Source organism: Bubalus kerabau, chromosome 21 (assembly GCF_029407905.1).
Source record: "Bubalus kerabau isolate K-KA32 ecotype Philippines breed swamp buffalo chromosome 21, PCC_UOA_SB_1v2, whole genome shotgun sequence".
NCBI lineage: Eukaryota > Metazoa > Chordata > Mammalia > Artiodactyla > Bovidae > Bubalus > Bubalus kerabau.
In genome coordinates, this window is record NC_073644.1 from 25142849 (window position 1) to 25167128 (window position 24280).

General features: G+C 42.3%; 1 protein-coding gene and 1 long non-coding RNA gene across 3 annotated transcripts in view; one reads left to right on the top strand and one right to left on the bottom strand.

Annotated features, from left to right (window-relative positions):
* The window catches only part of MAPRE2 (microtubule associated protein RP/EB family member 2), a 186612-nt gene that overhangs the window by 144485 nt on the left and 17847 nt on the right, over positions 1 to 24280 (bottom strand). For both annotated transcript variants that reach the window (XM_055559612.1, XM_055559611.1), the window contains exon 2: positions 11886 to 11947. In XM_055559612.1, the coding sequence (XP_055415587.1) occupies positions 11886 to 11947 (62 nt within the window). The remainder of the gene's footprint in view (positions 1 to 11885; positions 11948 to 24280) is intronic.
* Positions 1 to 24280, top strand: part of LOC129636240 (uncharacterized) — a 53385-nt gene that overhangs the window by 11195 nt on the left and 17910 nt on the right. The window lies entirely within an intron of this gene.

Here is a 24280-nt window from a genome sequence, read left to right on the forward strand (position 1 = left end):
GAGATCAATTTCATGTTTCCCTCAAAAGGAGCCCTTATGAAGTTTTCATCTACCCAGGTACATACGCTTCATTTGAACTTCTGAACCCTTTTGGGGTGCGGGGGTGGGGGGTAGGCGCTCTGCCTAGAAGATGAGCACAGCTGTAAGTTCATGGCCTCCAAACCCCAGTGGATGTTAGTGCTTCCAGAGCGCCCTCCGCTTCCTAGGCGGAGGTCTGTCATTATTCGTGAACCAGTCATTTCAATACTTTGCCAGTTTCTTTAGATCTCTGACCCTTCCACCTTTCCTCCCTCAGCAGATGGTCTTGTCTGGGACTTCAGAGGGTAATTGAAGCCACTAGACCAGCATTTAACTTCCTGCCCCCAAACCTGCACATTTACCTGCAAGGCAGCCATCTTATTCTGTTTCTTGTTTGTTGCAATGAAGAGGCATGTCCTGGCTAGCTGCCTCCTGCTCTGTAACCTTCTACCAGACCCTTCCTTCCTTCCTCCAGACCCTTACATGCCGCTTCTACTGGCTCATTCCCAGCGGTATTTGAAGTGGTCAAGTCTCTTCCATTCACTCTCAATCAGCCCTTCTTCCCTATAGGTTCCTCTATCTCTCCTTATCCTTAGAGCCAAATATCTCAAGGCTTATCTAAAGCTGCTCTCTCCATGTCCCCCTCTCTCCTCATCTTCCATGCTGGATCCCACTTCCACCATGAGATTGAAATCATCATCAAGATTACTAACAACCGTTCTGCTGCTGAATCAGTAGGCACTTTTTAGGCATTATCTCCCTTAACCTCTGTGAGGCATTTGGGTTTATCAATCCTTGGCTTTTTGCTTAGTCTCCCATCCAACTGCTAACCAGGCCTCCTGCTTAGCTTCCGAGATCAGCAAGACCACGTGCATTCATGGTGGGGTGGCTGTAGACTTACTCAGTCTCAAATGTTATCTTCCCCTGGCTTCCATGAGAGCATACACAGCTGGTCTCTCTCCCATGTTTCTGGTTACTCACTATCAATCTCTCTCTCTCATTGTAATGAAACACACAGAGAACTTACCATTTTAACCATTTAAGCCAGCAGTACATTCACACTGCCGTGCAGCCATCATCAGCATCCTTCTCTAGAACTCTTTTCATCTCACAAAACCAGAACGCTATACCCATTAAACAACAACTTTCAAAAAACAAATATAGTAATATTGCTTATATGTGGAATCTAGAAAACTTATACAGATGAACTTATTTACAAAGCAGAAATAGATACACAGAAGTAGAGAACAAACTTATGGGTACCAAGGAGGAAAGAGCGGGTGGAATGAATTGGGAGATTGCAATTGACAAATATACATTGCTATGTATAAAATAGATAACTAATGAGAACCTACTGGATAGCACAGGGAACTCTACTTAATGCTCTGTGGCGACCTAAATAGGAAGGAAATCTAAAAAAGAGGGGATATATGTATACGTGTTTCTGTTGTTTAGTTGCTAAGTTATGTTCAACTCTTTTGCGACCCCATGAACTGTAGCCTGCCACGCTCCTCTGTCCATGGGATTCTCAGGCAAGAATACTGGAGTGGGTTGCCATGCCCTCCTCCAGGGGATCTTCCCAACCCAGGGACTGAGCTCACATCTCCCACACTGGCAGGCAGAGTCTTTACCACTGAGTCACCAGGGAAGCCCATATATATGTATACCTGATTCACTTTGCTGTCCAGCAGAAACTAGCACAACATTGTAAAGCAACTATACTCCAATAAAGATTCAAAAAACAAAAAAAACAATAACTTCTCAGTTTCTCCTCCTCCCAAGAACCTTGACAAGCATGATGCTTGTTTCTGCTTTATGAATTTGGCTGCTCTAGGTATCTCACGTAAGTGGAATTGTATTCTCATGTAAATGGAGCTTTTCTGTGACAGATATTTCGCTTACCATCCTTGAGGTTCATCTATGCTGTAGCATGTAATAGAATTACCTTCCTTATTTAGGCTGAATAACATTCCATTGTATGTATATACCGTATTTTGTTTATCCATTCACCTGTTGATGGGCACTTTGGTTGCCTTTGGGTATTGTGAATAATACTACTATAAACATGAGTGTACTCTTTTTTCCCCTTAATCTACCTTTTAAATATTGGTGATCTTCAAGGTTGTATCCTCCTTGGGCAGTTTTACCTGTATTCATGGTTTATTGTTTACATGCTGCTGCTAAGTCGCTTCAGTCGTGTCCGACTCGGTGCGATCCTATAGATGGCAGCCAACCAGGCTCCCCCATCCCTGGGATTCTCCAGGCAAGAATACTGGAGTGGGTTGCCATTTCTTTCTCCAATGCATGAAAGTGAAAATTGAAAGTGAAGTCGCTCAGTCGTGTCCGACTAGTGACTCTCAAAACTATACCCTGGTTCAATTTTTCTGTTTTGGGATTCAGGTCCTAATAGGAACATATATCCTCTTGGATGACTACTTTTTACTTTGGCATTCCTGAAGGGGGTCCCCAAGGATCAATTTGTGCTCCTGCAGAAGATGCTTCTCCATTAATCCCATCTTGATACACCTTGTATTCCCTATAGCCCTTACTTGACTTTTTCTTCTCAACACTGAAATAGGGTTACCACATGGCAAGCACTCAATAGATGTGCTGAATGAATGAATTAGACCTTGACCTCTCACTTACCCAACCCTGTCTATTTTGCTTCTTAAACTGTGCTCAAACTTCTCTCTACCTTCTGCGTGCTAAGTCGCTTCAGTGGTGTCTGACTCTAACCCCCAGGCTCCTCTCTCCATGGGGATTTTTCAGGCAAGAATACTGGAGTGGGTTGCCATGCCCTCTGCCAGGGCATCTTCCTGGCCTGGGGATCGAATCCTTGGCTCTTATGTCTCCTGAATTGGCAGGTGGGTTCTTTACCACTAGAGCCACCTGGGAACCCCCACTGTCACCGTCACCTAATCCAGATGCTCATCAACATCTTTCACTTTATGTCTCTACTTCTAATCTCATCCTCTCCTGATCACTTTCCATACAGAGTGACCATCCTTAGATAAAAATGATAGAAGTTTTACTCCTCTACTTAAACACCTCAACCATCCCTTTGAGGATACAACCCAAAGTTCATCATTGGCCTCCCAAGGCCCTTCCTGATCTGCTTGTCCATCCAGCCCTCCCTCTCACTATCACTCTGATGCTGCAGCTCATTACTGAACTTCTTTCAATTTCACTAACACACCATATGCTTCTCATATTTTCTTTCCAGGTCTTTGAAGATGCTACTCTTTCTGCCCAAACAATCCCTCGTTCTCCGCAGTCCCCCTCTGATCAACACCTGCTAGCTCCTCCTTTTCCTTCAGGTCTTAGATAAGATGTCACTGCCTCTTGGAAGTCTCATCCAACCTCCCTGTTCCAGTCGTGGCTTTGCTGTCACTGCTAGGAGAATCACAGGATGCCATGGGGGCCCCTACCATAGTACTCAGCACCCTGAAGAAGAAGCTGCCCGTTTTATTAGTGTCCCCGGACATGGAACAACAGACTGGTTCCAAATAGGAAAAGGAGTACATCAAGGCTGTATACTGTCACCCTGCTTATTTAACTTATATGCAGAGTACATCATGAGAAATGCTGGGCTGGAAGAAGCACAAGCTGGAATCAAGATTGCCGGGAGAAATATCAATAACCTCAGATATGCAGATGACACCACCCTTATGGCAGAAAGTGAAGAGGAACTAAAAACCCTCTTGATGAAAGTGAAAGTGGAGAGTGAAAAAGTTGGCTTAAAGCTCAACATTTAGAAAACGAAGATCACGGCATCCGGTCCCATCACTTCATGGGAAATAGATGGGGAAAACTGTGGAAAGAGTGTCAGACTTTATTTTTTTGGGCTCCAAAATCACTGCAGATGGTGACTGCAGCCACTTACTCCTTGAAAGGAAAGTTATGACCAACCTAGATAGCATATTCAAAAGCAGAGACATTACTTTGCCAACAAAGGTCCGTCTAGTCAAGGCTATGGTTTTTCCAGTGGTCATGTATGGATGTGAGAGTTGGACTGTGAAGAAGGCTGAGCGCCGAAGAATTGATGCTTCTGAACTGTGGTGTTGGAAAAGACTCTTGAGAGTCCCTTGGACTGCAAGGAGATCCAACCAGTCCATTCTGAAGGAGATCAGCCCTCGGATTTCTTTGGAAGGAATGATGCTAAAGCTTAAACTCCAGTGCTTTGGCCACCTCATGTGAAGAGTTGACTCATTGGAAAAGTCTCTGATGCTGGGAGGAATTGGGGGCAGGAGGAGAAGGGGACGACAGAGGATGATATGGCTGGATGGCATCACTGACTCGATGGACGTGAGTCTGAGTGAACTCTGGGAGCTGGTGATGGACAGGGAGGCCTGGCGTGCTGTAATTCATGGGGTCACAAAGAGTTGGACACAACTGAGCGGCTGAACTGAACTGATGGTGAGCCATAGCTCCATCAGAGCTGAGACTCTTTCTTACCCGAACATACCCTCTGCACCTTGCACAGAGATGGGGCCATGGTAGAAGCTTAATATTTAACATGAAATCCTCCAAAAATAATTCAGCCTGGGACATTTCAAACATCCAGGAAAGTAGAAAAAAATTGTATAACAGCAATAACATACACCATATTCACAAGCTATATTCTGTAGTTAACATTTAACCATATTTTCTTCATCTAATCATCTTACTCTATTTGACAAATCATTTTAAAGCAAATCATAGAGAAAATGAATGAATTCTTCAGTCTTACCAACATGTCCACAGACCATAGAAAATAAACTACTGAAGAAAAGGATAAAGAAATAGGAATAGAAACCTTTAAATCTCTACCTAACTGCAGCTAAGTGAAATTCAGAAATGAGAATGTTAAGCCGTGCATCAGATACTTTTATAAATGTACTCTCACTCCATCATTTAATTCTCATGAGCCTTACAAGGTCACCTCATTAATAAACAAAAGGAACTCTGTCAAGACCCTGTAGCTCTAGGAGGGAAGGAGAAAGAAAATAAACATTTGCTGAGCGCCCATGATGTATCCAACACTTACGTTACTGCCAATTACTCTCACAACAAACTCAAGATGTAAAAACTCAGTGAGGTCAAGTTATTGGCCCAGAACCTAAAGGAGGAAAATGGCAGATGTAGGAATTTGTTCCAGGTTTCCCTCTCTTCCCACCACTATTCATTACTATTTAAATTACAATTTAAAATATATGAAAAATATATATATATATATATATATTTTTTTTTTTTTTTGCTGTGGTCCAAGATGACTAAAATACCTATTATTGCTTCTACAGGCACAAGGAATGCCTAGGCTGACTTTTTAGTTCTTTCTAGCCCTGTGGTATAGTGGGCTTCCCAGGTGGCTCAGTGGTAAAGAATCTGCCTCCCATACAGGAGACATAGGAGACACAGGTTTGATTCCTGGGTCAGGAAGATCCCCTGGAGGAGGAAATGGCAACCTACTCCAGTATTCTTGCCTGGAAAATCCCATGGACAGAGGAGCCTGACAGGCTATCATTTATGCAGTTGCAAAGAGTTGGATGTGACTGAGCACACACGTACACACCCCTTCGTGGTATAGATGAGTCAGAGAAAACGACAACGGTGAACTAGAACAAGCAGCATGTGAGATCAGAAGCCAGGCACCTGGTGCCCTGGCTTTGTCACCAAATGTCTGACACTAGGCTAGTCACCCAGCTCTGTGCACCCAACAATGTTCACCTGCCAAACGATTGAGCTGGATGAGGTTCCTTCCAGCTGTTACAAAACAAAACACACAGGAAACTCTGTGCTTCTTAGTGCTTTGCCTCAGTCATCAGCTGGCGAGGGCTGGATGGAGGTCTTCCTGATCCCAGCCCCAGGTTTTGTACACTCAGTGAATGTGCTCCCTGGGGCAATGAACTGTAAATGGAGGCCAGTGTCAGCTGGAATGTTGGTCAGTACAGGCAGAATAACTTCAGACTTCCAGAAGCATATCCCCCACAGATTCTAACATGATACCTGCAGATGAAGACGGTGCCAGAAAAACCCTAGTTTCATCCCTACCACTTGTACCCTCTGCTAGTTGAGCCAATCCACTGATTACACTTATTTGGGGGAGGGTACAGAAAATTTTATGTATTTATTTTTTATTCATTTTTATTGAAGTATACTTGCTTTACAATGTTATGTTAGTTTCTGCTGTACAGCAAAGTGAATTGGCTACATGTTTACATATATACCCTCTTTTTTGGATTTCCTTCTCATTTAGGTCATCACAGAGAACTGAGTAGAGTTCCCTGTGCTACACAGTGGGTTCTCCTTAGGTATCTATTTTATATATATATATATATATATATATATAATATATTATATAATATATATTATATAAATACATATATATACGTATTTTATACACAGCATCAATAGTGTATATGTCAATTCCGTCTCCTACCTCATCCCATCCCTCCATGCCCCCTGAGCATACAACTTTTTTTTTTTTAAAGGCTGTTTATCTCACTAGAGAGTAAACTTGAAGAGCTCTGTCTTTTCCCCTTTATATTCCTAGCTTGTAGCAGGGGACTTGGCATGTAGTTGGCAATCAAGACATGCTTATGGAATGAAAGGCAAATCTTACCACCTCCAAGCATCCCAATGCAACTCATGTTCAAAGTTCAGCTCAGACACCATCTCAACCTCCCCTCATCCCTCCCAAATGCCCATTGTATTGTCTCTATGTTTCTTCCATGATGTGTCTCATCTTCTAAATTTTATTAATTCTTTATGTGTATATCATAACTCCCTAGTAAGATCAAAGTCACACAGAAGCTATCCTCTGCTCACCATTAAAACCTTGTAATACATAGTTCATATTTGCTGTTCTTCAGTTGCCTAGTTATGTCTGACTCTTAGCGACCCCATGGACTGCCGCATGCCAGGCCTCCCTGTCCCCCACCATCTCCTGGAGTTTGCCTGATTTCATGTCCTTTGTATCAGTGATGCCATCCAGCTGCCTTCAGTCTTTCCCAGTGATAGTTCATAGTAGGCACTCAATAAATACTTGTGGAAGTAGAATGTCATATATATACATACAAACATACATTCACATACACAAAGTAACTGTCCCAGTTCTTTAAATATAGAAGACATTAATTACTATTAAGTACTGTTTCTTATAAAGTTGTGGTGAGGCTAATACCCTCAAATTGCAAACACTTGTAGAATACTCCAAAACTTTTAAGAAAAGATATTGTAAACTAGACTAAAAGTTATAAAACTGGTCACATCCTTGTATAATATTACTTCTGGGATATTGTCCTAAGGAAAAAAACAAACCAAACCAACCAAAACAATAACAAAATGTACAAAAAAATGTTAGTACAGCATTTTTTAGTGAAAAATTAGCAACTATTATGGGACATTGATGCAATATAATACTATTTTGTCCTAATGACCTTTCCGATTACTCATGAAAGATTCTTGTGACTAAGGCTAAATAAAACACAGAGTTCACATGCACTGTTACCCACTGTAGAAAAACAGAAATACTTATGGGAATAGCAAATATGCACAAAAAAGAAAAATAATTATTTTAGAATGGTGTTGGTAGATATATTTTTTACTCAAAGTTTCCTTTAAATTTATTGTTTTTATAATAAAAAAAAATTTTGGTAGAGTCAACATTAACCCATCTCTAATGTGGCTATATTTCCCATAGACAGCTATTTAGTGAGGGTCAAAGTGGCAAGCCACTCCAGTATTATTGCCTGGAGAATTCCATGCACAGAGGAGACTGGCAGGCTTCAGTCCATGGGGTCTCAAAGACTAGAACATGAGTGAGCGACTGAGCAGACATCATCAAAGCATAAATTAAAATGTCTGCTAATAGCTATCACTCCCGTATTTAACTCTAGTACTCAAGTGGTCCTGAGTAAGGATGCTATTCTGTGTCATGAATACAAAGCATAGGCATGGTGTGCAGACACAGAAACAAGTTTGGATGAGAAGCAAGAAATTAGACCCGGAACGGGAATCTCAGGAACCACACAAATGAGGACGAGACCACTCACTCAAGGAAACTATTCATACTGGTTTGTCAGGGGGTTAACTGAGGAGGCTGCCACCCAGCAGGGGTATGAAGAGAAGGCAGAGGCGTGAAGGATGGCTGTCTGCTTGAATCACCACCATCTCCTGTCCCCTGACCATGTATTATCTCACATTAAAGCTGTAAACCTGCCAGCCTAATGCCACCGTCTGCCTGTGTTTGCCAATAAAGTTTTATTGGAACCCAACCAGGTCCATTCACTTACGTTCATTATGTTTTCATTCTACAACGAGTTGGATACTTGTGACCGAGACTGTATGATCAACCCACAAAGCAGGAAAGTATTTACAATGTAGTTCTTTACAGAAAAATAATTTGTTATATAAGCTATATAAGGAGGTTTATACACAGATGCCCAGTTTAGGGTCAACTTTTTCTATTACTTTCTTCTTCAAACATGCCAGCTTAGAAGATAAATTATACAATCACCTTATTAACCAAGCAGAATTTTGAGGGTGAAAGGGAGTGCTAAGTGGATACTATTCCAGGACAACAGAAATTACGTAGGACAGTCCGGGACACCAGATCTATGGGCACCCTCCCGGGGCATAAGTGTGTGTGTGTTCTTGGTTGCTTAGTCATCTTTGACCCTTTTGTGACACTTTGGACTATAGCCTGCCACGTTCCTCTGTCCATAGGATTTTCCTGGCAAAATACTGGAGTGAGTTGCCATTTTCTTCCTCCAGGGAAACTTCCTGATGCAGGGGTTGAACCCAAGTCTCCATGCCTCCTGCATTGCAGGCTGATTCTTTATCCATTGAGCGAAGAGCAGATTTCAAAGGGTATTCAATGCCTGTCCAGAGACTACTTTTCTTTTTTTTGAATGAAGTATAGCCAGACCACCTTACCTGCCTCCTAAGAAATCTATGCAGGTCAAGAAACAACAGTTAGAACTGGACGTGGAACAACGGACTGGTTCCAAGTTGGGAAAGGAGTACGTCAAGGCTGTATATTGTCATCCTGCTTATTTAACTTATGTGCAAAGTACATCATGCGAAATGCCAGACTGGATGAAGCACAAGCTGGAATCAAGATTGCCGGGAGAAATATCAATAACCTCAGATAAGCAGATGATACCACCCTTATGGCAGAAAGTGAAGAGGAACTGAAGAGCCTCTTGATGAAAGTGAAAGAGGAGAGTGAAAAAGCTGGCTTAAAACTCAACATTCAGAAAACGAAGATCATGGCATCCGGTCCCATCACTTCATGGCAAATAGATGGGGAAACAATGGAAACAGTGACTTTATTTTTTGGGGCTCCAAAATCACTGCAGATGGTGACTGCAGCCATGAAATTAAAAGATGCTTGCTCCTTGGAAGAAAAGCTATGACCAACCTAGATAGCATATTAAAAAGCAGAGACATTTACTTTGCCAACAAAAGTCCATCTAGTCAAAGCTACAGTTTTTCCAGTAGTCATGTATGGATGTGAGAGTTGGACCATAAAGAAAGCTGAGTGCTGAAGAACTGATGCTTTTGAACTGTAGTGTTGGAGAAGACTCGAGAGTCCCTTGGACTGCAAGGAGATCCAGCCAGTCCATCTTAAAGGAGATCAGTCCTGAATATTCATTGGCAGGACTGATGCTGAAGCTGAAACTCCAGTACTTTGGCCACCTGATGGGAAGAACTGACTCTTTGGAAATGACCCTGATGCTGGGAAAGATTGAAGGCAGGAGGAGAAGGGGACAACAGAGGATGAGATGGTTGTTATCACCGATTCGATGGACATGAGTTTGAGCAAGCTCTGGGAGTTGATGATGGACAGAGAAGCCTGGCGTGCTACAGTCCATGGGGTCACAAAGAGTTGGGCACAACTGAGTGACTGAACTGAACTGATAGTTGATTTATAATGCTGTACAGCAAAGTGATTCAGTTTTCCACCTATCTATACGTTCTTTTTAAAAAATATTATTTTCTATTATGGTTTATCATAGGATATTGGATGTAGTCCCTTGTGCTATCCAGCAGCACCTTGTTTATCCATTCTCTGTATAATAGCTTACATCTGCCAACCCCAGCCTCTCATTCCAGTCCTCGTCACCCGCCTCCTCCTCGGCATCCACAGGTCTGCTCCCTATCTTCATGAGCCTGTTTCCGTTTCACAGATAGGTTCATTTGTGTCATATTTTAGATTCCACACATAAGTGATATCATATAGTATTTATCTTTCTCTTCATGACTTATTTCCCTTAGTTTGGTAATCTCTAGTTGCATCCATGTTACTGCGAATGGCATTATTTCATTCTTTTCACGGCTGAGTATTATTCTGTTGTCTACCCCATCATCTTTATCCATTTCTCTGCTGATGGTCACTTAGGTTGCTTCCATGTCTTGGCTATGGTCAACAGTGCTGCTATGAACATGGAGGTGCATATATCTTTTTGAATTATAGTTTGGTCTGGATATATGCCAGAAATGGAATTGATGGATTGCATGGTAATTCTATTTTTAGTTTTCTGAGGAACCTTCGTACTGTTTTCCATAGTGTAGCCACTTACATTCCCACCAACAGTAGAGAAGGGTTGTGTTAGGGGCTGCTTGTACGTGCATACAGAAAGCTCAGGTGGCTCCTCTTAGTGGTTCTTCTATTTCAGTTGCTCTCAGATGCCTTTCTACTTCCCTCCGTCTCAGCTCTGTCCAAGGTTCAGCTCTGGTTCTTGAAGAGTCTAGCTGTTTGGGCACCACTCAGGGTACACACAGCATCTCTACTTTCATTAGAGTAAAAGGGCAAATTTACTCATCCTATTTAAATAAGCCTTAATCATTGCAAATAAGAATTTTGTACCTGTAATCACTTGGTTTAATATCTAGGCAACTCCTTAAAATTCTACTGTTAAGAATTTTCAGTTTCTCTTATCAAATAATTTATTTTAAAATGACCATCAACCATAGCATTTTATCCCAAAGAGATCCCAAGACAAACACGGTATATTACCCATTGATTTGAGCTTTTAGTACTCACCAATACTGTTTGGAAAATTACTGAAGAATGAAGTTGCTAATTTTATCCTTTCAGAATGATACAAAATAAAACAGCACATACTCCACCCCTCCCACCCCCAAACACGTACATCTGTCCCCTACTCGCTGTAAAAGTTTCAATGCTATGGGCAGATAAATAAAACCAAAGATCTTTAGAGCACTCTGAATGAAATCCAGGATGTTACACTTGGTGAGACTATTCCCTGTGTGAACAAAAGTGTCTCACAGCTTTGAAATCTCTCAGGATGGCTTTCCAAATATTGCCATCTGGTGGAATTTCAGTTAATTGCTCCTTTGTTCTAGTGAGCTCCTGGAATATTAGATAGCTCACCAGTGGGAAATAACAGAAGGTCAAATGATTGTGTCTCAAACACAAATCCCAAACTGAAAAAAAAAAAAAAAAATGATGCTTTCTGAGCTTTCGTCTCCTTTAAGACACCCATCTCTTTTTTAAAGTCAATGGAGCAGTGGCCTGGATTTTTAACAAATAATCCCTTCTTCATAATTAGAAATATCCTGAGGTATCTTGGTATTTTCTCACTTCACTTCTCACCAGGAAAATCTCCAAAATTAAACTTTAACTGGCGTGAGCATTTTTAGAGGAATTGCTGATAACAGCTAATTAGCTCTTGGTACACATGGGAAATGGAATGTTGCTTGAAAAATAATGTTCGAGTGAAGCATGTTTACTGGAATACTCGCTTTAACTGTATAATGGAATTTTGAAAATAAATTTGTTACAAAGGCATCAATAATACACACTCCAAATTAATCTGTAAACAGGGAGTCGTGCAACATAATTTATGTTTAAACCTTACCTTGAGCATCCAGGCTCTCTCCCTGGCTGTCGAGATGAAATATTCCTCTGAGAAATGGGATACTGGCATAGAACAAATGAAAAAAAAAACACAGAAAAAAGCATTTAATCTGATGAAAACATAGGAGCAGAGAGTTATAATTTAGTTCATTGGGTGTGGCCAGCAATGGAAGAGAAAATCAAAAAGTGCACAAAATATCCACATTCAATTGATTGTATCATATGAGAGAAAGTCAGCCAAACACTAGGTTTCTCAGCTACATTATTATATCAATCCTTGGGTTGATCAGTTATAGTTTGAGAGTATTTATATAATAACAGTCCTATAAAGGGAATTTTTTTACCTTCCCCCAACCTGATAGCCTGGTGTGATGGGAATCATGTGTTAGCATATAATCTGAGGAACCAGGGCCCCCAGTGAGGTATCAAATACCAATATCAATTAAAGTACTGACTTTCCCAAAGTTGGGTTAATTTGCAGATTTTATATCTAGTATCAACATAGGCTTATTCTTCTAGTTAAAAGATGTGTTTAATTTTAACAGGATAAGCATTATAAACAATGCCAGGATCAAACTTGTATGTGTGTGTGTGTGTATATATATATACACACACACACACATATATATACACACCGCCAAGGAATTACTTTCTTTTATATGAGTTTGCTATTTATATTCAAATCTGCTTTGACTAAATGATAAAGTAAATTGATGAAGGACAGATCTGATCCCAGAGGCTGAGAAATGTTTGTGAGCTCTGGGTTTTGGGGGTCCCAGGTTGGGGGTGAATGGGACCTGGGGCAGCTGCTTGTGGCTTAAGTAGATGCTACTAAAAAGGACCCGAGGTACAGATTCGTGGGAGCCGCAGGGGTCTTCCTGCCACCCCCAATTAAAAATCACCCCTCTCCACCTGCCACCTAAGCCTTCGCCCTGCACATCGCTTGTCTATGTTTTCTGTATGTGGCCATTTCGTAAAAGCCTTTGGTGCTTGTTTAGTTTAAAATCAACTGTACAAAAATAAAATATTTGTGACAGATCCAACACAATGTGATTAATCCCAGACATAGTTCTGCAGATGTCCCTGGGAGAAAGATTTTAAGCAAGAGAAAAGAGGGACTTCCCTGGTGGCTCAGTGGTTGGGCATGTGCCTGCCGATTCAAGGGACATGGGTTCGATCTCTGGTCCAGGAAGATTCCACATGCCACAGAGCAACTAAGCCTGGGCACCAAGACTACTGAGCCCATGAACCACAACTACTGAAGCCTGTGCACCTGACAGCCTGAGCTCTGCATCAAGAGAAGCCACCATCCTGAGAAGCCCGCACACTGGAGTTAGAGAGGAGCCCACACCCACCGTAACTAGAGGCAGTCTGCCTGTAGCAATGGAGACCCAGCACAGCCAGAAATAAATAATCAATTTTTTTAAAAAAAGAGAGGCATTTGACATTTTACAATTTTTTTTTTTTAAATAAGGGAAAGAGTAGATGGTGAAAAGGGGGAAAAAAAAAGGCAAACAACAAAATGGTAGGTGCTGAGATGACAAGCAATGGCAACAGCTGAATTGTCCGTGTTACACCATTCAATAAGAGAGTTCAAAAGTCATTTATATAATTTGGCTTGCATAAAAATCAGAAAATTTAATGTGAATGGTTTCAAGAACTGACGTCAGGTAAGCTACTTTTTTCCCCCTTAATAGAAATTCCTCACATACTTCATAGAATTTAATTTTATGAGTGTTTCATATCTTTCCCATAATTTAACAAGAGTTAATAAAACTAAAAAAGTCTGGTTTAAAAAAATCTGTTCCCATCCACATCAGTTCCTTTTCCTAAGTCCTCCCATCTTTAAGATATTTTAACTGAATCAGAAAAAAATTTTTCAGTTGCTATCTTTATTTAGCTAGTACCAGTAGCTATGTTACTAGGCAAAATGCTGGCTATGAAGCTAGGAAGCAAGAGTGTAAGATTCCTAGTTTTTCTATAAACCAGATAATTAGCCCTTAGAAAAGTCAAGGTCAGCTGTACACAATTGGCCTTTTTCTGTTCTGACTACAATAGCCCATTGCGAATTTTTCAACAGCTGCAATGGATCAGTTTGGGGAAGAATGAGACCATTTATTGAATACCCCTGCACAAGTCATTGGACATATTTTATCTAATTCAAACCTCAAATCCATACTATTAAAATGGAAAGACTGAGGCTAGGAGCAGCGGAGCAGTCTCTCAGTATGACGCAACTAGAGTAACAAGTCCTAATTGAGTCTGACAGACTCTGCTGTTAAGTTAACATGGCATCATTGTAAAAGCCAGGCTTTGCCACTGATGCGAAACTCCTGGAGAGCGCCTGGTACACTCCTGGGATATAGAAGATGCTCAGTAAGATATGGCCTTGTGAGGGTGGAGATCTAGGTGGGCATGGCTGGTCAGGTGAATGTTTTTCTCTGGGCTGTCTGGCACATGTAGACAAGTTATTGCCTATAAATTTCACATTTTTAAAAAGATGATCTCAAAATAGATCACTGTGTAAATGTGAAATGCAGAACTATCAAACTTTCAGACAAACCCTAAAATAAGAGAAAAGCTTTGGGATCTAGCGCCTGATGAAGAGTTTTATGTTTTTGACAATGGAAAACATGATCCACACAAGAGAAAAATTGACAAATCGGACTTCACCAAAATTAAGAACTGTTGTTCATGTGAAGCAGATACAAATATAAGGTATAAACCAGGAGAAAGTATTTGCAGACCACTCATCTGACAGAGGACATGTATCTAGAATAAGAACTCTCCAAACTCAGAAAACAATTAGGAAAAGGGCAAAAGACACTGACAGACAGTTCACTGGGGAGGATATACAGACGAGCACGTGAAACGTGAACACTGTCAGCCACGAGGCCAGTGAAAAGAAGAAAGCTGTAATGTGATATCACCAGACGCGTATCAGAATGACCAGAATAAGAAATAGTAACATTCTGAAATTCTGACACTGTTCATGGGGTTCTCAAGGCAAGAATACTAAAGTGGTTTGCCTTTACTTCAATATTTCCCAGATTGAAAGCAGGAGGAGAAGGGGACAACAGAGGATGAGATGGTTGGACGGCATCACTGATTCGACAGACATGAGTTTGAGCAAGCTCCAGGAGTTGGTGATGGACAGGGAAGCCTGGTGTGCTGCAGTCCATGGGGTCACAAAGAGTCGGACATGACTGAGCAACTTGAGCTGAACTGAACTTGCCTTGGACTTAAAGGAGATCAAACCAGTCAATCCTAAAGGAAATCAGTCCTGAATATTCATTAGAAGGACTGATGCTGAAGCTCCAATACTTTGGCCACCTGACGTGAAGAACTGACTCCCTGGAAAAGACCCTGATGCTGGGAAAGATTGAAGGCAGGAAGAGAGGGGATGACAGAGGATGAGATGGTTGGATGGCATCTCCAACTCGATGCACATGAGTTTGAGCAGGAATTGGTGATGGATAGAGAAACCTGGCGTGGTGCAGTCCATGGGGTCACAAAGAGACATGAATGAGTGACTGAACTGACTGAAATTCTGATGAAGATGAGAAGAAACTAGATCACTCATATATTGCCTATGAGAATGTAAAATGGCTCAGCTACTCTAGAAAATATTCGACTGTCATAAGAAACGAAACCAAACCAAAAATGAAACATGCAGCCACCACACAACCCACCCAAGGTACTCCTGGCATTTTTCCAGGAAAGTTAAAACTTTTTATTAGTGGATTTATTCATAGTAGCCAAAATCAAGACAACCCAGATGTCCTTTGACAGGTTAGCAGTTAAACAAACTGATATACCCATTCCATGGAATATTACACATCAAGAAAAAAAAAAAGACTACTGCAAAACTTGGTTGGATCTATAGAGAATTATGCTGAGTGAAAGAAGTCAATCCATAAGTTAGATACTGGATGATTCCATTTATCTAATATTTTTAAAATTAGAAGACTACAAAAAGAGAGCACAGGTTAGCAGTTGTCAGGGGTTGAGGAAAAAGTGAGGGCTGGAGGGAAGAGGGTATGATTCAGTTCAGTTCAGTCGCTCACTCATATCTGACTCTTTGCAACCCCATGAATCACAGCTTGCCAGGCCTTCCCTGTCCAACACCAACTCCCGGAGTTCACTCAGACTCATGTCCATCAAGTCAGTGATGCCATCCAGCCATCTCATCCTCTGTCGTCCCCTTCTCCTCCTGCCCCCAATCCCTCCCAGCATCAGAGACTTTTCCAATGAGTCAACTCTTCACATGAGGTGGCCCAAGTACTGGAGTTTCAGCTTTAGCATCAGTCCTTCCAATGAACACCCAGGGCTGATCTCCTTCAGAATGGACTGGTTGGATCTCCTTGCAGTCCAAGGGACTCTCAAGAGTCTTCTCCAACACCACAGTTCAGAAGCATCAATTCTTCAGCACTCAGCCTTCTTCACAGTCCAACTCTCACATCCATACATGACCACAGGAAAAATCATAGCCTTGGCTAGACAGACCTTTGTTAGCAAAGTAATGTCTCTGCTTTTGAATATGCTATCTAGGTTGGTCATAACTTTCCTTCCAAGGAGTAAGCGTCTCTTAATTTCATGGCTGCAGTCACCATCTGCAGTGATTTTGGAGCCCCCCAAAATCAAGTCTGACACTGTTTCCACTGTTTCCCCATCTATTTGCCATGTAGTGATGGGACTGGATGCCATGATTTTAGTTTTCTGAATGTTGAGCTTTAAGCCAACTTTTTCACTCTCCAGTTTCACTTTCATCAAGAGGCTTTTTAGTTCGTCTTCACTTTCTGCCATAAGGGTATGATTATAAAAGGGCAAAACTAGGTACCTTTGTGGGAATGGAAATGTTATGTACCTTTAACATGTATCCATGTCCATAACCTGGTTGTAACCTTGTACACAGAACTTCAAGATGTTACCACTGATGGGGAAACTGAGCAGATCTCTCTATATTGTTTGTTACAGCTACATATTAATGTACAATTGTCTCAAAATAAAGTTTAACTTAACAAAATCAGGAGCTTGGACAGCAAGTAGAATTGAGCAAGATACCTCTTCTTTTTTTCTCCCCCCACCTTTTCAGAGAAGAACAAAAGCCCCAAGGCAGCAGGCCAGATGGGGTCAGGAATTTGCTCCATGTTGTGCAGATCCAAGAAAAATAATCTTCACCCACAGTTTTAGCATTCAGAACCCACTGCCAAGCATTCACTGTCCAATCTTGCCTGTCTTGGAATTTTCTCTGCTGTTATCTCCTCTTTCTCTTACATTTACCTTCCCAGCCAAAACGCTGACACAAATACACACACAGCAAACCAGAAATGACTTTTTAAAAATGTATTTTTAATTGGAGGATAATTGCTTCATGATGTACTGATTTCTGCCGTACAACTACATGAATCAACCATAAATTTACATGTGTGCCCTCCCTCCGGAACCTCCCTGCCACCCTCCACCCCAGCCCACCCCTCTAGGTTGTCACAGAGCACTGGGTTGAGCTCCCTGTGTTGGGAGGAATTGAGAGAGTAGCATTGAAACATCATACATTACTATATGTAAAATAGACAGCTAATGGGAAGTTGATGTATAAAACAAATGACTTGTAAATGGCAGTGTGATACACTCTGCATTTTAGAAACGATCTCTCATACTTTCGAGTTCATGCTTTCCACAAAGTTCCAAACTTCCCACATCTTATTTGCACAGGAATAGAATTTCATCCTTTGTGGTTTGTTGATGACAAGGCCGGTGTTCTGTGTTCTAACCTGCACCACACACTAAATAAGGATCTAACTGTAATTGCCCTGGGCTTCCCAGATGGCACTAGGGGTAAAGCACCCACCTGCCAATGCAGGAGGCATAAGAGACGTGGGTTCGATCCCTGGGTTGGGAAGATCCCTTGGAGGAGGGCATGGCAACCCACTGCAGTATTCTTGCCTGGAGAATCCCATGGGCAGAGGAGCCTGGAGGGCTACAGTCCACAAGGTCACAAACAGCAGGACACGACTGAAGTGACTTAGCACACACACATGTAATCACCCCACAGAGAGGAGCTGGTGGGCTTTCTCTTCACCTTAGGAGAAACCCTGTTGACTCTTCTCATTTTGAGCACTATCAGCCACCCCAGAAGTGAGTGGCTGTAAACCAGTTACTTTCTCCTGGTCTGTCGGTTGGATTTGTTTTACTTGAAAAGACCAAATGTCTTTGTTCGGAAGAGAGTCATGACACGGTCAAACTCTTTTAACAAAGCACATTTTGTTTTCCCCCAACCTCTGGAAATTTCAAATCCTCTTTCTTTGAACAAACTCAGAATTCTGGCATCTCATGGGTGGGGCACAGCACAACTTCCATCCTTGTTCCAAATCCGTCCAAAACACTGCTTCCTTGTCTAACCATAAAACCACAGGTACATAAGCGATATGTCAGAATGAAAAAGGGTTGTAAAAATATTGCCAAGTGTGCCATATTGAAAGGAGGAGTTCTTTTTTTCAGTGCTATTGGGTTGGCCAAAAACTTCAAGTTTTTTATAAGATGTTATGGGAAAACCCAATGAACTTTTTGGCTAACCCAATATACCTGTGGCTTCTCAGGTGGTGCTAATGGTAAAGAATCTGCCTACCAATGCAGGAGACAGAGAGATATGGGTTCAATCTCTGAGTCGGGAAGATCCCGGGAGAAGGGAATGGCTACCCATGCCAGTGGGGGCTTTCCTGGTGGCTCAGCAGTAAATAACCCACCTGCCCACCTAACCCCTAGGGTTGGCAGGGGACATAAGTGACTTGGGTTCAAACCCTGGGTCAGGAAGATTCCTTGGAGGAGGGCAGGGCAACCCACTCCAGTATTCTTGCCTGGAGAATCCCATGGACATAGGAGCCTGGCGGGCTACAGTCCACAGAGTTGCAGAATCAGATATGACTGAAGTGACTACATACACAATACATATCTAGCCGGCGAGGCTTCTGCTCAAGGCAAAGTTAAAGCACCCTCCTCCTGCAAATAAGCAGTTATTCCTGCCTCCCCAGCTGCTCCCAGCTTTTCCGAGAACAGAACACTGCTGGGACCTGAACCCAGGTTTTCTTCCCAGGACTTGACTCAGCTATCTGCATCTTCAGAATGAGCTGTATCCTGAATTCCAAATTCCCCGAAGCTGCTTGGAGATACTGCAGTTGTAGATTACATTCTTTAGTGTGGGAGGCCCATGGCTTTCTAGGAATCATGCAGTTTGTAAGCATGAGCGAAAGGTCACAGATCCTCAGAGCCTCCTTCATGTCAGCCTTTCTGAGCGCCGTGTCTCCACTGACCACTGCCTCAGTTAGTGGCCTCCAGTTGGGCTCAGGGCCCTCCCAGGGCACCAGGAGGAAGCCCAGAGACTGCCCAGTTCAGCTCTCTCAGGGGACCAGAGGCATGACTGCCGGGAAGCAAAGAGCTGAGCTCTTTGGGAAACCAAACCCAAATGAAGTTATCTGGCAAGAAAGGGTCAAATTACACTGAATTTTTGGTATTGAGTTTGGTACAATGCATTCTTCTCCTTAAGAAAAGCAGACCGCAAATATCCCATATTGCATATTAAAAGGCTTTTGAAAAATTGTAGCTGGTTGATAAAGGGATTTGAGTGGGAGGGATTAAGCATGGTAATGATGCTATAAACTTCTTATGGTCATGTGATCTGGGCTTCTGTAAAAATAAAAGATAATCTGAAGAGACCATTTTATAATTAAATAAAAAATTCAGTTCTTTTATACAAACTGAGACTGACCCCCTCTTCTAGAATCCTCCTTTATCCATCTGCTACTAGCCCTAGAAGTAGACAGATTGACCTTTTTATTCTAGAATATTCACGTGCCAATATATAAAAGGGGGCTTCCCTTGTAGCTCAGTCTGTAAAGAATCTGCCTGTAATGCAGGAGACTTGGGTTTAATTCCTGGGTTGGAAAGATTCCCTGGAGGAGGGATTGGCTACCCACTCCAGTATTCTTGCCCAGGAAATCCCATGGACAGAGGAGCCTGGTGGGCTACAGTCCAAGGGGTCACAAGAGTTGGATTATGACTTAGCGACTAAACCACTAATGTATACAAGAAATCTGTAAAAATGATGAGACAAACTAAGTATGAGAAATACCACCTTCACTGTATTTCTGTGAATATTAATAATTATCTTTCACTCATCCTTTTAAAAGAGGGGTTGGAATAGAACAGCCTCTTTGCTCGTAAGTGTGATTAATAAGGAAATGTAGCAGAATGTTCAAAAAGCAGAAAAGCAGCACAGAGAACAGCATCAGGTTCACTTACAGTCCAGGGTTCAAGTTTATGGCTCAGATCATAGTGAAAACTAGAACCCTGCTTTACATGTATCCTATCTATAGCTTGTCATTCCTTCGACCACCCAGAGAAGGAACCCACTAACATATTAACAGTGTAAGAAAGATGATGTGAAATCTAAGACTTTGGCAATAGCAAGAGGGTTGCTATGATCTCTCTCAAAAGATGAATAACCATTGTCCAACTTGCGCTATGTGGAAATCTTTTCAAACCCTGACATTTCCAGCAGAGTCTGTTAGAAGTGTTGGTAAGTGGACAGAACTTTTTAAAATGCGCAAGTACGGACAGGGAGGTCTGGCGTGCTGCAGTCCATAGGGTTGCAAAGAGTCAGACACGACTGAGCCACTGAACTGAACCAGCCAATCGATTAAGAACCTTGTAAGCATTATCTTCAGTTTTACAATGATCCAGTTTTGTTATCCGCCCCTCCCCCCCATTTTACAAGTGGGAAAACAGACACTAGTAACACTATTACTCTGAGTCACATAGTTAATAAGTAAGGGAGGTAAGATTTGAATGTAGTTCTCTTTGACTCCAAACCCCATGTGTACTTCTTAAGTCACTGCATTGTTTTTGATGTAAGAGGAATATTTCTGAAAGAGGTGGGGAAAATAAACTAGATTTCTGAAAAAAAGAAAAAAGTGTAGGTATGTTTGTATGGCCTCTGCCTGTAAGTTTTCTGTTGGGGTCATGTGGACCCTAGAACGTGATGTGGCACCAACCAACACTGCTCATGGGGTTTGATTTACTAAGGAGAATGGCACCCCACTCCAGTACTCTTGCCTGGAAAATCCCATGGACGGAGGAGCCTGGTAGGCTGGAGTCCATGGGGTCGCTAAGAGTTGGACATGACTGAGCGACTTCACTTTCACTTTTCACTGTCATGCATTGGAGAAAGAAATGGCAACCCATTCCAGTGTTCTTGCCTGGAGAATCCCAGGGATGGGGGAGCCTGGTGGGCTGCCGTCTATGGGGTCACATCGAGTCGGACATGACTGAAGCGACTTAGCAGCAGCAGCTACTTACGAAAAGTTTCAGGGTTGTATTAGTAAAGAGATTCCTTGATGGAGAAATTCATGCTGAATTCCACTCACCTGGAAAATAACCTAGTGAAATTCTAGAGAAGAAGCTAATTTTCTTCATAATTGTTTTTTCCCCTAATCAATCTATTATGGGAAATAAATCCAGGTAAAATATGCAGCTTGAAAATATTTACCACACAGTTCCAGGATCATCCATGGATACCAAAAAATCCACAGGTGCTCAAGTCCCTTATATAAAATGGCACAGTCAGCCTTCTGTATCATCGAGTTCGGCATCCATGGATCCAATGATCTGCGGAATGAATTTGATCTAGAGGACTGTTCCTTAGAGTCTTTTCTTTCCATAATTATATGTGTCTACAGCTCTTAATTTTGCAATGTTCTTTCACATATGACATCACACCTAGATCTTGAAATAGTTCTCTTACAACTAGAGGTTCTCTCTGCTTGCCTTTGCTTTTCTCTCCTTTATATCTTCCCTGGTACTCCCACCTGGTACTGAGTCGCAGAGCCAAACTTCTAATTCAGAGTTTTTTCATTGTCACCTCCCTCCCTCAATACCTGCCCACAGGGAGCTTTTAAAGACGTTTTCTACCCTCAAGAAACTAAATACTTATTGCTGTTGTTCAGTCACTAGGTTGTGTTTGATTCTTTGCAACCCCATGGGCTGCAGCACACCAGGCTTCCCTGTCCTTCACTGTCTCCCAGAGTTTGCTCAAACTCATGTCCATTGAATCAATGATGCCATACAACCATCTCATCCTCTGTCACCCCCTTCTCCTTCTGCCCTCAATCTTTCCCAGGGTCAGGGTCTTTTCTAATGAGTCAGCTCTTCTCATCAGGTGGCCAAAGGATTGGAGCTTCAGCTTTAGCATCAGTCCTTCCAATGAATATTCAGGGTTGATTTCCTTTAGGATTGACTGGTTTGATCTCCTTGTAGTTCAAGGGACTCTCAAGAGTCTTCTATAGTGCCACAATTCAAAGGCATCAATTCCTCGGCGCCCAGTCTTCTTTATGGTCCAGCTCTCACAATTGTACATGATTACTGGAAAAACCATAGCTTTGACTATACGGACCTTCATTGGCAAAATGATGTCAAATGAAATACTAAGGAACAGGATTTTGTTAGGGTTGTGTTTTGGAGGGCCACAGACCATTCTAACGTCCAGTTTTCATCCTGTTGAATGATTCTGCTGCTGCTGCTAAGTTGCTTCAGTCGTGTCCGACTCTGTGTGACCCCATAGACGGCAGCCCACCAGGCTCCCCTATCCCTGGGATTCTCCAGGCAAGAACACTGGAGTGGGTTGCCATTTCCTTCTCCAATGCATGAAAGTGAAAAGTGAAAGTGAAGTCGCTCAGTCGTGTCCGACCCTTAGCCACCCCATGGACTGCAGCCAACCAGGCTCTTCCATCCATGGGAGTTTCCAGGCAAGAGTACTGGAGTGGGGTGCCATTGCCTTCTCCATGACATGGTACACTCTACTTCAATTGAGGAAACATCTATTATGGAGTATCTCCTAGGTGCCAGGGCTGTGCTGAGTAGTAGGGATACTCTGTCAGTTACAAAACCTTTTTTTTTTTCCAGAACTTGAGAAAAAAAAAAGGATCATTGATCCCATTCTCTAGGTGAAGAAACTGAGGCTTAGGAACTTGTGTGTTATAGGCTCCTGTGCTAACACACAGGTAGCAAAGGACAGAGCTGGTATCCAAACTCTGGTCTCCTGATTCTGAATCTTTTGCTTTCCTGTGGATCCATTATGACCCATTCTACTTTTTCTTCTCTTATATCAGGCTTCCTCTGCATATTATTTTAAAATTCATTTTCATATATTTGGAGCAATAGGGCACCAAGTTTTGAAATTTGTAAAAGTTTTTTTAAAAGTTTCTATTCATTCATTTGCTCAACATTTATTGAGCCCCTAACATCTACCACTTACACGCAGCTAAGGCATGCTATTCTGGGCATCAGGTGCTGGCCACGTTTATTACATGTATCAGGTCATTTATTCCCAATAACACTATGAGGAGGGCTATTTTTATTCCTGTCTTATAGGTATATGAACTGAGGTTTGGGCAGGGCTGGAGTTCAAACTCAGATGTTTGGACTTCAAAGCTGGACCTCTTGAGTGCCACTGTACATCTATTTAATCCCAGGCATCAAGGGGGCTCTAATACACAGTGCAGCCCCCTGCTTACAGACACACAAATTAATATCATGGAGCTGTGAATGCAAATGGGAAAATCTTATGACTGCTGTCCTCTTGGATACTATGTGGAGTTTGAAAGAGTTTTTCAAGAGTCACCTTGGAATCTTGTTAAAATTCAGACTATGCTTTGATAGATCTTGGGTAAGGTCTGAGAGTCTATCTTTCTAAAACTTCTAGATGGTCTTTCCTGGTGGTTCAGTGGATAAGAATCCTCCTGCCAATGCAGGGTTCGATCCCGGGTCCAGGAAGAGTCCATAGGCGGGGGAGCAACTAAGCCCATGTGCCACATCTACCAAACCTACGTGCTGCGACTACTGAAGCCCGTGCACCCTAGAGCCCATGCTCCACAACAAGAGAAGCCACTTGCAATGAGAAGCTCGTGCACTGCAACAAAGAACAGCCCGCACTCACTGCAACTAGAGCAACACCATGTGCAGCAACGGAGACCCAGTGCAACCAAAATAAGTAAACAAACACTAGGTGATGCTGATGCTGCCAATTCGGGGACCACACTCTGAGTTGCAACGCAGGTGGTCTCTCCACTTCTGAACTTGAGGTTTTCCCAGTAAAGTGACTTTGGGCATGACATTTAAACTTGGGCCCTAATTTTATGGTTTTCTGTAAACTGCAGCTACTTAGGGAGAAGGCAATGGCACCCCACTCCAGTACTCTTGCCTGGAAAATCCCATGGATGGAGGAGCCTGGTAGACTGCAGTCCTGCTGCTGCTGCTGCTAAGTCGCTTCAGTCGTGTCCAACTCTGTGCAACCCCATAGACGGCAGCCCACCAGGCTCCCCCGTCCCTGGGATTCTCCAGGCA